This window comes from Cyprinodon tularosa, unplaced genomic scaffold (genome assembly GCF_016077235.1).
Source record: "Cyprinodon tularosa strain WSP-4 unplaced genomic scaffold, ASM1607723v1 ctg2, whole genome shotgun sequence".
Classification (NCBI taxonomy): domain Eukaryota; kingdom Metazoa; phylum Chordata; class Actinopteri; order Cyprinodontiformes; family Cyprinodontidae; genus Cyprinodon; species Cyprinodon tularosa.
In genome coordinates this window covers 4,118,520-4,134,448 of record NW_024038733.1, presented here as the reverse complement: position 1 = coordinate 4,134,448, position 15,929 = coordinate 4,118,520, and the positions used below count along the sequence as shown (strand labels likewise).

General features: G+C 39.0%; 1 protein-coding gene across 4 annotated transcripts in view; it reads left to right on the top strand.

Moving 5' to 3' along the window:
• The first annotated feature begins 1,925 nt into the window (after positions 1-1,925).
• The window catches only part of LOC119783030 (CUGBP Elav-like family member 3), a 35,586-nt gene continuing 21,582 nt past the window's right edge, over positions 1,926-15,929 (top strand). For 3 of the 4 annotated variants that reach the window (XR_005280745.1, XM_038284306.1, XM_038284304.1), the window contains exons 1-4: positions 1,926-2,087; positions 2,305-2,345; positions 2,753-2,996; positions 6,279-6,361. Coding sequence is in view for 3 of the 4 variants with exons in the window: in XM_038284306.1 (XP_038140234.1) it covers positions 2,852-2,996; positions 6,279-6,361 (228 nt within the window). In the remaining variant the exon portion in view is untranslated. Of the gene's footprint in view, positions 2,088-2,304; positions 2,346-2,750; positions 2,997-6,278; positions 6,362-15,929 lie in introns of all 4 variants that reach the window. The other variant, XM_038284305.1, reaches the window with a different exon arrangement.

The window sequence follows — 15,929 nt, the reverse complement described above, 5'->3', positions numbered from 1 at the left end:
AGGGCTCGCTGGGAGAACAATAGGCGGCTTCGCCAGCGTGTCTCCCAGGGACCGACTAAACCCACGAGTGAACGCTATTAAAATGAAAAGAGAAATATAACAATCAAAAAAGACGAACATATCGATAGGTAAATAAAAAAGTGCATTACCATAGATACCATAGATATTAAATTCAACAAATCTATCTGTGATATATGTGATCATAGAAAATAAAATAACAATACTATGGGTGTGAAGCAAATCTCCTTTTAAGGGTTTGGTACACACAGCATGAAGTGCCTCATGGAACCAGATGAATCCAGTCTGCGCTAGAACTGGACCATAGGCTCATCCATGGGTTCAACTTCTCTTTTTAAATGTATTTTCTTTACCCTATTTGGAAATTAAGGTCTCTGCGTCTGGAGGAAGAGAGGAGAAGCTCATAATTCGAACTGGTTGAGGTCTACTATGAAGTGTCCACAGTTAGGGGTGATCTGGGAAGCTTTAGAATTTGTAGGATGGCTTTTATTTAATTTTAAATTCTAAATATACTAATGACATTTATACGAACCGTGCTTTCCTCTAGTGACAAACTTGATAGAGATGCTGAATTTATAAACAAGCATGACCCCCCCAAAAGTAGTAAGACAAGCTTGAATTGCCATGTAGTGGCTGTGCTTGATTGACTTGACCTAAACCATGTAGAGAATCTGTAGCCTAGTGTATTAGAGGAAGAAAAGACACAATAGACCGAGCAATCCAGACAAGCTGAAGGCCACTTTGTGGACTGAGAAGGTCACACCAAGGCAGTAACCCCTGACCATCTATAAAAGCATAACTTGTACAATACATGAAGATGTATTTTTGTGATACTAATATTCTTTATTTATCTGATATATCATTTTATTTTCCTGAACAAGTTCAATTCTAAAATTTAATTTGCTGAAAGACATAATCTTTTAAAAGAACAGATAAACACTTGAAGTACATAGACCAATGTGAAACAAATCAACATTTGCACTTTTAAACTATTTTTTCTGTAGTAGTAAGGTCCAGCTGCAGATTACCTGACCTGTGTGATACGAAAAAAGTGTTTCCGTTGCAGTTATAAACATATAAATATAAAAAATATAACGGATGTCTGGGGGACAGTGATTCGCCTACATGTTATGAATGCTGGCCTACCATAAAGAATAAATTATGAACAGTTTAGGTTGTGCCTTCAAGTTGCTGCCCATAGGAAGACGTTACTTGGATATAACCTAACGGAATATCTTTAGAACAGCTCCAAATGAAACAAAACGTATATGGGTGAGTATAACATGATGTAATAATGTAAAATCAAGGGCCCAATGTAAAAAAAACGAAGTTCCCCTTTAAGGGGATATACGGTAATTGAAAAAAAAAAAAAAAAAAAAAAAAAGCTTCCCTGTGATTTTATGTTTGCTCCGTGAACATATTTATTGACGGTCCCTTGGATTTACGTCACTAGGAAACCAGCGGCAGCTATGGTTACATGAGGGGGAGGGGCCAACAGAGAGCGGAGGGACAGAGGGACACCGGCATCAGAAGGGCGTGAGAAGATAGAGAACCGTTGGGCAGAAAGTAAGAAGGACAGCTTGAGATAAATAACTGTCCGCTCAAACAATACCGTCACTGCTGAAATAGGTTCAAAGAGTTATGAATTAAAGAGACAGTTTGTTTGTTTTCTAATACAAATGAAAACTAATAACTAGCTAGAACCGTTAACTTTTAAGAGCAAATTCCTCTCCGTCGGTTACATTGAGAAGCACCCAGCTGTCCCCTCCAGGGACACCATTTTTTTAGGAAGGGGGTTTGCTTGTCAGTTTGTGTACTTAGATACTAATTTCAAAACCCCGCAAACAACGTTGAGTCGGTTGTAGTAGTATCTGTACACACCGAGGAGGAGGAGGAGGAGTAGTAGGAGGAGGAGGGGGCGCGCGGCTGGGCACAAAGAGCGCTGAGCATCCAGAGAGAGGAGGCTGGCGGACGGAGAGGAGAGGAGAGGACAACAACGGGGACCTAACGGAGAGCATCCTCGATCCATTTCTGCTCCACGCTCACTCTATCAGTGTTATTGATTAAAGGTAAGAGCTACTGTTTGAGTAGTCCGCGTATCTCCATGTGTTGTTTTGTTCCGGGGGGGTCTGTATGTATATGCGTGTGTACATTGAGAGGGGATCGGACAAAGAGCAGTGGAGCCCCATGACATCCGTGTGTATGCACTAACCGACAGCTGCCTAAACAAAGAAACTGCTCCAGAGCAATAATTTCTCTCCTTTATCTCTCCTTTTCCGTCAACAGGAATCTCTAACACCGTTCATCGACCCCCCTCCAAAAAAAAGGTAATTTTTCTTTTCCTTTTCATATATATTTAATTGGAGGGAAAAGTGCCATTATTGTTTTTTTGATTGGCTAATTAACATTTGCATAATTGTTTTCCCAGAAGCTGCTGGAGCCCTTTGTCATCAGACAGAGCAATAAATATTCAAAATTACTGCTCGGATTTTTTTTTTTTTTTTTTTTTTGTTTCTTAAAAAAACTGCTGGAATAAATTCACATAACAACAAAAAACAATAATATTTCATCAACACATCTGTTTGCAGTAAATGTACTGATGCTATTTTGAATATAAGGAACAACTGATTACCTATATTTTTATAGATGGTACAGTTTTGCTCTTTTAAAAACATAATGAAGTCTTTATTTAAGGTCTGAAATCAGTTGTTTGTTTTCTGCCTTTTTCCATCAGGACTTGTCCAGCAACAGCTGCTCCTCTCCACAAATACCTGCTCCTGATCTGTTCACCCCCACCCTCAGCCCCAGCAGCCATCACCTCCACTTTGTACCCATGAAGGAAGCCGACGCCATCAAGTTGTTCGTGGGGCAGATTCCTCGGAATCTGGAGGAGAAGGACCTCAAACCCATTTTCGAGCAGTTTGGCAAGATCTACGAGCTCACGGTGATTAAGGATAAATACACTGGGATGCACAAAGGTAGGTCTCATCCTCTTTCTGTAAACAGAGCTTAAGTAGAGAGACAGACATGACAAACAGAAGGGTGGATAGGTAGATGTGTGACGGAGAGGGAGTATGATGGGTAGATTTTTCTGAGGCAGCTGTCAGAGATACCTCTGTCCATGGAAACTGTCACAGCTACTCGTGGCTTCACCTCTCCGTTATCGCTGGGGGTGAGATTGTGAAGACAGTCAGGAAACACCAGCTCAGCCTATGGAGTCAGGGAAGTTCAGTTATTGTACAACAATATATCCTAAATAAAAAAGTTATTATGTGAGTCATTCTAATTTAATAATAATGGTCAGCCCCTTATTGATAAACTATGAAAAAATAAAAAAATGACTATGGTTGGTGTCAGACCATCTCTCCTTTCCATATCTGTTTCCATAAGAGCACTATTATTGTTTAATAGGATATGACACTTTTATTTTGTACTGTTTAACTGTGTAATTGACAGGGATGACCGGTATTAATGTATAAAACCATTTTTTCTACTTTCTTCTTTATTCCAACAAAACCCCCCAAATTATTGTGATATAGTTCCACCTTTCCATCACCCATCCCTATATGAAGCTCTGCTGAATAATCTATATGGCAAAACGTATTCAGAAAGATTGACAAAAATGTATTAATGAAGTTGCTAGGGAGGTGACTGACTAACCCGTCTCACTACTGATTTCCAGTTTTATATCAGGTTTGTCCTTCAGATTCTAACTTTGAATCATTCAAGTTTTTTTATTTTCTTTTTTGGGATTGGAATGGGAAAAAGGAACATTTAATATTTGCTGTTTGATTGAGGAAGCAGTTTTGAATGCACACAAAAAAATAAAGTATTACAAGATGATTTCCATCTTTGCATTTAAGCAACCTTTCATACAAATAACCCACAAAAACGAGATCACAGAACATGATATATGTAGGTGTATTTATAGATTTGGAAGGCCTTCTTCCTATTATTCAAATTTTTGGTCTCTCCACAGACTCGGTATCAGATTGAGGTCGAATTGTTTATATTAGATTCTGGGGTATTTATTGGTCAAATAAAAAGATTAGTTTGAATTTAAATCTACCAGGCAACCAAATAGTAGCCCAGATTTTTATTTTTAGTAAATTTTAGGAATTAAGTTTTTCCTCAGATGCTATTAAACATCATATATCTTAGAGATGCAGTGGTCAGAGATTTTTAGCTAATTTTTGTTTGGGATGTCGATGTCCTGATCTGATATTGATATCGGAAATCAGTCTGACATCAGATTAAAAAAAAATTAGTATTGGGAAACATTGACATGAATCTAAAATCTCTCATATAAGCAAGCTGATAGAAATATTCCACATCTGTTAAAGTTAATTTAACTGATTCATATTATATGAGTCAGCTGTGTTTATACCCAGTTATTGATTATTATTTTCTGTTTGAATACCATCATATGATGTTGATCAAGACCTTCGTAACATTCCATGCTACAAAGTAAGTAATAAAGGTATGTATGGTTTGTGCTGATATCCTGTTGGGTATCCAATAGTGGAATCAGCCACCTCTCAGAGCTTCAATATCTGTATTGTATCATAAATTAAAATGCTGTGTCGGGACATCCCTACAGTTTAGGTTGCTTTGAAGCTTTGACTGGCCCAAAACAGATTTGATCTTATTCTAATTTCTCTTCATGAACCAGAATGAACAGCAGTCACAATATTTATAGTGATCATTCTTTAATTTAACATATACTTTAATGAGTGGAGGCAACTTTTCATTTTGTCCTTCAGAGGGCAGTTCAATATAGAACAAATTTTTAGCATTTTATAGCAAGACAAAAAGATTTAGAATTGATATTTTTAACCTGATTCTAATATTATAGTAGGGACTCATTACACATTATAGCACATTATTAATTAAAATATTAGTGCACAGTTCAGACTATCCTCTTAAATTTAATATTAGAATAATATTCTTATATGCAGTTTGTTCAGAGTTAACTTAATCTGCAAAAAACAAAACAGATGAAACCTCTCTGAAGGCGAGTTCAAATTAAAGTCTAAGGCAGGGATTCCAAAAACTGCCAGAGAACAAAAACATTGCTATCAACAATTAAAGCTCCTTCAAAAAGCTCTTATTAATCCATAAAAGATAGTTTCCTTTAAATTAGCTTCTTACAGCTGTTTTCATTGTACTGACAGCATTTTAAGCTCCACAGTGGTGCTGAAAAAAGCTAACTTTGAGTCTTTTCCCATGGTTACAAATTCCAGACTGAAGATTGTTATGGCTGAGTCAATGGCTTGATGAATTTGCGCTTTACTAATCAGAGAAAGTTTGGATTTGAGGTACCAACTGGTCACCCACTGGTCAGCATGGTTAAGCTAGAAATCTTCCGGTCCTAGTTGTCCACTGATTTCTCAGAGCATCCATCTCTGTGTTATATCCTCATTTTTAACACAAACAAACACACAGCCTTCCGCACACACAGGGACCAGGGGTCCTTTCCGTTACATGAAGCAGATTAGACTGGACTCCAATCAGTGTAATGGGTCTGTAAGCCCGGGTGACACTAGGGAAAGAATTTGTTGTTTTGAGAATCCCCACAGCCACACTAAGCCCCTCTTAAAAGCAATGAGATGGACTTGAAGATTCATGAGGGTCCGTGTGTGGGGGGGATTTCTGCTAGTGTCTTAATTCGTCTTCACATCTTTTTCTTTTTGTGTTTTGGTGATTCACTAAAAATTCCTCAGATTTGTGCTCTGTGCGAATTAAATTCTTTAATCTGATTCTATGTAAGTACATGTCGAGATGTCAGAGCGGATGCTAACCTGCCGCTAATCTTGTTGTCTAACGTGCTGGTGACAGGTGTAGTAAACAGCAAGCCAGCTTGACTACCCCCCCTCCCTCGCACTCAGGTACACCACAGATTAATGTGTGCTGGGAGCATTCACAGGGGCTGGTACAGGGCGGGAACAGACGTAGCCATACATATGTCTGTGGAGCTGTCATGTTTTCTGATGCAAAACCCTTCTGAAATGTGCCATGGACCATCTCTGCCCTACCTTACAATAATAATCTTATCTCTTTAGCTGCATGTTTATAAACTGTTATCTATGGTCTGTCGTGCACAATTAGCAAAAAATTGACAAAGGTAACAGTATTTTTTTAATGGTTTGCTAAGGGGAGTGATGCAGAAAAAAGACTAATTTACTGACCTTATGTACCAATCTCTCCCCCCACCCCCTTTGCTCTCTTTCTCCCTCCGTTTGCCTCTTTCTTTCTGACAGGATGCGCGTTTCTGACGTACTGCGCAAGAGAGTCGGCCCTGAAAGCCCAGAGCGCTCTCCATGAGCAGAAAACACTACCAGGGGTACGTGCTCAAAAACAAATACCAATAAACACACAACATCCCATGACAATAGACACTCACTTATGCAACAATGCACGCCGTCTTGCATGTATGAATTCATAGTACAAATCCCCCCCTCTCACCTAAACACAAAGACATCTACCATGTGGACAAATACACACAGGATGACTTCAGTGTGTGTGTTCGAGGTTCAGCTCCCATTAGTAACACAGTGACATAACCCAGCAGCCGGCAGGCGTCTTGCTGCTAAGGACAAACACTCCCCCTCTCGTTGGAGACATATAGGCTACTCTATAAGCATTATCGTCTTCATTTTTCTATCTTTCGCTGTCACTCCATCTCTGTCGTTGCCTCTGTTAGCCCCCGGTGATAGCTGCCATCTAGAGAGTGTGTGTAATTAATGTGACCATTCCCCTTTGTCTCATCCCAGGCTCCCTGTAGTCTCTCTGCTGAGGGATTCTGAGCAATGACTGTGCAGGGGTAGGACACCGTTCATTATGGAGGGGGCAGTGTGCAGGAGGAGCGTCTGTCTCATAGGCTGCTGCTCTCTATCTTTAGCTTTTCCCTTTTTTGTTTTTGCTCTGACCTGATTTCCAGGTGTCTTGTTTGGGGATATTTAGATCAGGCTTTTTGTTGCTGCTGGTACAGAGCAGATTTCTTTGACGTTTAACTGATTCGTATATTTTATTCAAAGGACTATAACATACAAGGGAGACAAACACGTTGAATCCAACAGAAAATGAAGGGATTACAAGATTATTGCATTTATCAATCAAAGTATATCTAGCCTAACCCTCTGATGTTTTATTAAACTCAAAAGAAGTAGATTAAAATATACGCTGTTGTTTGATGTATTTACAGACTAAAAATAGAGAAAAATCATAGTTTTGATACGGTTAATGATATGCTTTTCTTTTAATCACTGAACATTAAGGGAAACTAAGCTATAGGTTCATCTTTATTAAAAATACTTTTCAATGTTATGTTTTCTCTATAGAAGGGGTTACACCCAAAACTGTTTAGACTGTATTAGATTTTAGATATAATAATGCAAGCCATTTATAAAAAATGTTAAAAAAGGACACATTTTGGATTTGCACTAGGTATAACAGAATAGTTAGCGCGCCTCAGACATTTCTTCAAGCATTTCAATCTCCTTTCCTCCGTGTTGCCTTGCAACCGATCGCTGTTTCAGTTCCTGCACCTTGTCTGCAAGCTGGAGTGTTGATAAGATCTCTGTGAGAAAATTGTTGGAGAGCCTGAAGAGAGGAGGACATGGGGGGGAAGGGAAATGTTCTCACACATATGAGCTGAAATCCCTGCATACATACATACTTTGTCCCATCACGCATGCTCTTTCATGTAGCTGGAGGATGCCTCTGTGTTTGCACATAGACACTTACCTATACTACAGCGTGTTCGTAATGACATTAATCCAATTAGAGGCTGCTAAGACGTTTGACCCATCTGCATTTAGAGCAACTCTCTGTAGTTTGTTGTTTGCTTCTTGGTTGTATGGTGACATGCTTCACAGATGAACATTGGCAGCATATCACCAGATAAGCTGTATGAAATATTCTGAATGCAAAGATAAAGGATTAGTCGCGGGGTTAGCTACTGCTAAAGAGATGAGCAAAAGAGGCAGCCTCCCACAAACATAGCCGTCACTTTGTGCTAAATAAAGGGTGTGACCACTTAATGTATCTTTTAAGTAAAATATTGACAATTTTTTTTAAATTCTCTCAGTTTTTCCAGCCTTTTTTATTCAGTAAAAATTTTAGTTTTTTTATGAAAATTTTGTTGTTTTTCAGTTTCTGAATGAGGTCATACTTTGGTGCTCAATTATTGTTATTAAGTTATTTTCCATTAAAACACCAGTAGTTTTTCGGCTCATTCTGAAGTCTGACAGAGTATGACACTGTTTTAAGCTATAGATTTAAAAAAAAAAGAAGAAGAAAAAAAGTTCAGAAATTCTTGGACTTCTCAATCCATATAACCTAACTTTACATTAAGTTTTTCCTTTTTTTCTTCATTCTGAAGCCCCCCTGTGATACTGAAAACAGCAACCTTTGCTCAGTAACAGCCACCACACTGAAGTTAGTTACTGGCTCAGCCTGCTACTGCTAATTTCCATCAAAAGTCAGGTGTTTGAAGGGCAGACAATCACAGGTCAGGACTGATCAAGCAGATTATCAGCCCATTTAGGTCACCAGCCTCTTTGCGACGTCTATTAAGCACAGACTTTAATTTGTCTCCCCTTACCTACTGCTGCTGTTTGCCTTGAGCTTTTAGTCCCACCACCCATATCTATGTATTTTCTACCTCCCCTTGCCTCCACCTCTCTGCCTCTGTTCCTCTGATAGGATTTTGAAATGACTTTCACTTTCTTTCATACTTCTAGTCATCGGCCTATCCTTTTCTTTTCCTGTGACATGCCCCCCCCCCATTCCATTATATCTCCCTCAAATCCCCTCTGTCCCATGTTCAACTGCTCCCCTCCTGTCTTCCAGTCTCTGTGCAGCAGTAGGATATTACAGGATGTTCTCCTCACTTCCCCCAATCCATTCATTTCATGGTATCCCCCACTCTCATCCCTCCTCTCCCCTCCTCCTTTCCCTCCCGCTGTCTTCTGCTACCCACGTTTTCCTCCCGCTCCACACTTCCAGTTCCTGCTCTGGTTCTCATTTCACAGTCATTTATGGTAACCCTCCTCTAGTTGTCCTCTCTACACCAGTCCTACCACCTCCCTGTCCTTCCCCCCACAGTTCCTTCAGTCTTCATCCCATTTCCCTTCCTCTTGATTAGTTGACCCCTCTGACCGTTTCCGTCTCACCCACCATCTCCTCCTCCTCTCTGCTCATCCTCCCTGGTTCTGTTTGTTCGTCTCTCAGAAGACTTTATTGAAAACTTTCTTTTCTCCTTTTTCAGATTTCGGATTCAGTGTAGGACAAGAGGGCTAAAGAGTGTAAACACAGCTTGAATTTTAAATAACAGAACGCTATAACACATAATTCTTGTTAGGAACATTAAATGGAAGAAAAGTTTCCTTTGTAGATGGCAATAATTAGCCACTAATGCAACTTAGCTATATTCAGATTAATCTGTGTACAATCATTAAAGCAGCATTAGAAAACAGAAGAGCTCTGCCCTGTGTCAAACTTCTTTGCAAGCATCTGCAGACTGGGAGACTTTCTGATTGAATATTGAGGGAAAAACTACTGAGAGATTTGTAGCTCAAGATGAACAGATGGTCTCAGAGTGACCCGGGCCTTTTGTTTTGTTTGGACTCGGAAGGAAATGGAAAGATGTAGCACATATTTAAAAGTAAAAGGAAATCAACAGAAAAAGCAAAATGAAGTTATACTGTAGCTTTCAGATGTTTGTATTAGATGTAATCCAGAGTTTCCCACTGGGAGGCATTTACATAAAAAGCTCCTGCTGAGCCACCGGTCATTGCATATTATTGTGTTCATATTGGAATCGTGAAAGTTACTTCAGGAATGTGTCTTTAGCTTAATATGTTAATAATGGATTCAAAAGCAATAGCAACATGTGCTATCATGGGGTCATCAAATCTCCTAATAACGTTTCTTTAAGGCCTACCATTTTACCCTCCTATTACAAGTTTACAAATGTAAAGATAATGATTCTTTGGGCCTGTTTCTTTCCAAAGGCACAATGAAACTTGTTGAGTGTTTTCTAGCATAAACTCCAAGGAATACCGGGAAATAAAAAATACCATACAAGTAGACTAAAAATGGGGGATAATAACTAAAAATCAATCTTCTTCCATGGCAATCTTTATAATCTTATTTCCACCACCGAACTCCTGTAAAAAATTAGTGTCAGTAGCTGCAGAGAATAGACAATAAATGAAGATAAAATAAGAAAAGATTTACTCCAAATGTTAAAGGACAAGATTAAGTGCTGTAATACTGTTAATAGCAGGGTCATGAAATTATTAAAAGCTCTGGCTTCAGTGATTTAGTAAGAAAATATATTTTATTATTTTATTTATTTAATCTTTTCACCAAAATAAAAAACTAAATCTCAAATGAAACTGTATTTTTTTACATATTTTCTAGCTTTTGTAGCTACTGCAGTAAATGTTTTATTTTAAAGGGATATCTTTGTGCATAATCATTATTTTGAGTGCTAACACTAACAAACATGGCTGGGCCTTTGCACAATGCAAGTGTGAGTTATCGATGGGTAAAAGTTATGTCTGGTTTCTGTGCTTTGTTTGTTTGAAAAGATGTTGGCAGGAACCTGTGCGCTAGGTGAGAGGTCAAGGCTGGATGGAGGAATGGGGGCCTGTTGCAGAGGTGGCTGTCAGAGCAATAAAACATTCCTTCCAGGCAATCATGACATCTGCCGTAAATATTAAGGCCTACATAGTCTGCTGCAGTGCATTAGATGGAATAGAAATGTCTGCAACCTGTATCAACGATTTATTTGTCATGAAGTTGTTTTTATTTATTAAAGCGGTTAAAGAGCTTCACAAACCTAGAACTTTTTAACAGTTTTTGAATATTTTTCTAATATTAATGACATACAGAGGCACCTGACCAAACAGGTCATGGTTTAGATAGATCTTTGGGGAGATTTGAAAAAAATCCCTCTCTACCATCAAGCCTGACTCAGCTGATGCTGATTTGCAAACAAAAATGGTCATAGATTTCAGCCTCTAGATAAGCAGAGCTGGTAGGAACACACTCAACAGCTGTAGCCCAACATGGTTCTACACAGCGTTTACTCAGGTGGGTTGAAAACAATGTGAAAACCTTGTATAATGTTTGCTTTAAATTCACGGCTTTGTTCTACTTTCTGTTGGCCTATCATCTGAGATCCCGATAAAATACTGCTCATTGACATGTATAATGTAACAAAACATAAACAAGCTCAAGGTGTATAAATAAATTTGGTGAAATATATATATTTCAACAAACTCTCCTTGTTGGTTAACTTAATACAGTGATAAATCATAAAATAAACTCCCTGTTTCTCTCCCCTCTTTTTTCTAAAGCTGTGCTTCCCTCCCATCCTGGTTGGGTTTTAACCTCATATCTCCCTTCACTCTTTTATCTCTCACTCTATCTCTTCATGGCTTACTGTTGCTGTATTTCCCCCCATATCTTTCCTCTTATCTGTTCTTTTGTTCTCTGCTGTTGATATCTCTCTTCCCCCATTTAATCTGCAGCCTCTTTGTGTTTATCTCTGCCTTCATCTTCTGTGCTACTTCACATACGACCGTGTCTACATGCACACACGCGTTTACACGCGTGCATTCACCCCCACACACATAAGCATCTGCTTAATCATGCTGGCATCCGCAGATCTGAGTGTAGGTGAAATTAAAGTGTGATAAGCAGCTTACTAGGTGTGTGTTGTCATGCTCCACTGCTCTCAAGGCAGCATTTTGCTCCCTGTTTTTTGATTAGAGCCAGAATAGGGCGTACTTATATACACACATATATACACACCTTGTTTCCCATGACACCCTTGGTGCTTATAAATGATTAAAAAGACAGCAGTGCCACAAGACAAGCAGTTAGCAATAAGTGATACAGCAGAGGATCAATATACTTATTAAAAAATAATAACAGTTTTTTTCTTATTGATTGAACACATACAGAAGGATGGCAGCCTAGAGCCGATAAATTGAATCGCCACAGTCCCACGGTTACAGCTGTAAACATGACGGGAGCTATTTTATTCTCCTTTTATTGAGCTTGCGTCCTCTCTGAAAAGAGGACGTGTGAATTTATGGATGTCCCTGGCCAAAGAGGCTGAACTTTTTATGTATGCAACATGAACGGGGGGGCAGAAAACTGCTGCTCACAATTGTTGCTCTTTCTTTCACTTCTGTTACATCACTTTGCAGAAGACACTGGAAGAAATTAGCGAATGTTAGTCGTTGCTCGTAATTCTGAGATGTTGCCCATTTTTATTCTGTGTGCTTTCAACGATAAGCAGCATGTTTGCATGTTTGAACCGACCTCACATACAAATCGTGATCAAATCATCCCGTACATGTGGTCGGACCTTATCGGATCCACTTACGGTTTTTTGTATGCTGGATGATCAGTGTGTCAGTTTCTATGTGGAATCTGAGAAGCCTGCCAGACAGCCTCCCTGTGGGGTAAAGCTATGATGAGCAATTATCCACTAGGGCGAGTTTGTAGGCTAATTTTGCATATTTATGTGGTCAGCAGCACTGTTTACTATTCCCCTTCGCTGCTTACTGCTGCATTTTCAATTTAGAACAGACCCTAGTCCTCTCCTCTTTTCCCCCTCTCTTTTCTATTCTCTCTATCTCTTCCTCCTCCACCTCTATCTCTGTTCTTCTGATGGGGTTTGTGATGTGTATCGCTCCCCCCATCCCTCAGGCTGATTCTCTATTTTTATCCTCACTATGTGTGGGACAGGATGGGAGCAAAGGGACAGGTGTAGATATGGCTCTGTCTGTGTGTGAGGGAGCGGTAGACAGAAAGGAGAGGAGCCCAACTGGGGGGGTTGAAGTGTAGGGATATTTGTGTGGGGTTTTTGGGAAGGTTTAGCCTGTTCATTTAAAGTGATTGTCTTTGTTGTGTCTTAAGTGAAGGTATGCAGTGCCTTGTGGTGTTAAAACCTCACACTTTAGTGTATCTCATTTTGATTTTAAGTGATAGACAGACAAGGTGTTATCATTTTTAAATAATGCAAACCTGAAACACGAACACATCTTCTGAACAAACTATTCCCACAGTGAAACACGGTGGTGGCAGCATCATGCTGCTGGAATGCCAATACCAAGCAGACAAGGGAGATTGCAAATAGATACTTCTAATAGAATGGGAAGACTGATGGTGATGGTGATAAATGCATGGCGGCACTAAAGGAAACACTGTTCTAGCTATAAAGAGTTGAGAGAGAGGAGGTTCACATTCCAGCAGATACCTCAGATTTAGCTCTATTTATGTCCTATTAAAAATCCATATGAATACTTCAGAAAATATGTCAGAAAACCTGAAAACCAGCATGCACTCAGGACACATATTTCCAGACCAACAGAACTGAGCATCTAGATGAGTGATGTCACCACTGTAGCTGGGGGTACGTACAGTCCTTGGACTACTTGTTGTGACTAAAATAAAAAAAAAACTTAGATAAACTCCTAAATTAATATGTGAAAGTTTCAATGATACAAGGGATTCCAAAAAAGATGCAGAGCGATTAAAAGGATTTTAAAATGAACAATATTATGTTATACATAAGGTATTCATCTTTTATTAACCAATTCAATTTTACAGTAAAAAGCAGAGTCTTACTTTCAAAATAATGGCCTCTGGTACCAAAATATTTATATACTCCCTATTTGTTTTGTTGTTGACCATATAAACAAAAATAACAGTTCTTTCAACTTTTATTTTTTTATGGCACTAGTGGGTCTTTAATTGCAATTTAAGTAGCAGGAAATGGGATGGAAAGAGAGGGAGAAGACATGGAGGATATGTTTGACTGCATACAGTCTGTACATGGCAGTGCCAAATGCCATAGAGCTATTTTTGCACACTTAATAATCAAATAATCAAATCAAATAATTAAAGCTGGCAAAAATAAGACCAAAAAACGGAATGCTGTAATTGCAGCAAGATGGTCTGAATTTAATTGCATGCGACATTTTTCAGATTTAAATTGAATTGAAATACTTTATTGTCCACTTAAGGGAATTTATCAGTAACAGAGTCCACCAAGTCTACACATGACCATAATCTCTCAGAAAACAGATCATTATTACTTACAGATCATATCATGACTCCTGGCAGCACAGTTAAAGGAAAATAACACAAAAAAAGGAATAAAGAACATCAGGAACTGCTTTAATTGTGTCCTTTAGAAAAAAGTAAACCTCCCTCTTAATATTGTAAAATTGTATTCAGAGGAAGCAGAGGGTCTCTAAAGCCACTTTCCCACTGAAAACTGAAAAGCGGGTCAACCTGGTTTTTAAAAACCAGGTTGACCCGCTAACAATCGGCTTTTGGCTCTTTTTTGACCAAAAAGCCACGCTGGGTGAGCATTTTTTGATGTTGGCAGTGCGAGTGAAATCAGGAAAGTAAATAATAGAGAGGAAAATGGACGGGAGTCAGAGCGTAGTCAGTATTCTTTGCTATTTCGGTCTTTTATCTGTCCGAATCCCTTTTACTGTTGTTGCGCCATGTTTATTGAATGTAGACAGAGTTATTTCGGTTTGTTAGATCAGAAGCGACTGGCGCGATGTGTTGACGTCCGTATGTTGTGTTCAATGGTATCATGTAATTTAGCAGGGTAACCCGGTACTGGTGTTCCCACTGCATGCCAATCAGAGCTGAGGCGATTTTAACTCGGGTTGTTGCTGAGTTGTTTGACCCGGGTAGACACGAGTCAGTAATCTGTGTCCACTGCCACTAAAACAGAGCACCAATTCTAAATTGTAAACAGATTTAGTGAAACAAAAATAAAGCATTTAAAAAGAGAATAATCAACATGAAAACTATTTGACTCTCAGGTTGGCCTTAAAAATAATAGCCAACGCGAAGCTGACTCACAAGCTAGTTTACTGTCAAGAATTGTGGCCAAATACTGATTTACATTTGTTGAAGGAAAAAAGAAGAATGTTTCCCTTTAATGCTAACCTTACAAACGATAATGTGTTTGTCTTTTCTATAAACTCTGAATTTAAAAAATGCAGTGAAGGTTGTGGATCAATTGTGGGACACTGTATGTGTGGGTCTATATGGAGGTATATTTAAGCATGCGACATGCAGAAAGAAAGAGCGCCTGCCTCATATTTCACCACAAAATTGAGACAGAATCTAATCATAGTCTCATAAAAGCCTGACCCTGGAGAGAGCCTGCATCTTTAAGGCCTCTGTCACACACAGCCACGCTCATACACAAACACACACGCAGATCAAGGTCAGTGATTAAGCCATAAAAAGGTTCAAATGAAGCAGCAAATAACAGGAAAACAAAAACACATAGGGAGAGTTAAGCTTTTGGCTGCTTTCATAATTATGTTTGTTTGAACACATGATTAACAGGTTGTGTGAATGTTTTCTGCCAAATAGCGTCTAATAAACCAAGCTTTAGTAGCCTTAAACTGAACTGTGTCCATCTCCCACACCATCTGTTTTACAAATGTAGCCAGCTTCTGCAGGCTCTGTTTTCCAACGTCATGCAGAGAAAAACTGCTGCTCAGTTGCTATTAACAACCAGCGCTATCCAGTCTAATGTAGCCTTTTTTTTTTTTTTTATCTTCTCCATTAAGTCCTGCTTTTCTTTTGTGTGATGCACGGTACAGGGAGCATATGTTTTCTTTGTGCAAAGTAACAAATGGAAAATCTCACACAGAAATACTGCTGAAAGTACACAGGGGTCACTTTCCTTTTTTTAAGTGCTTATCAGAAACTAAATCAATAAATCCGAGCAGCTTACGGACTAGTGGTCTTAGATGGGGCTTGGATCAGGCTGATGCGAGTTTCAGAAAGCATCGATAATATCAATAATAATAAGCGATAAGAACATCGGTTTACTTGATTGTAGTGAA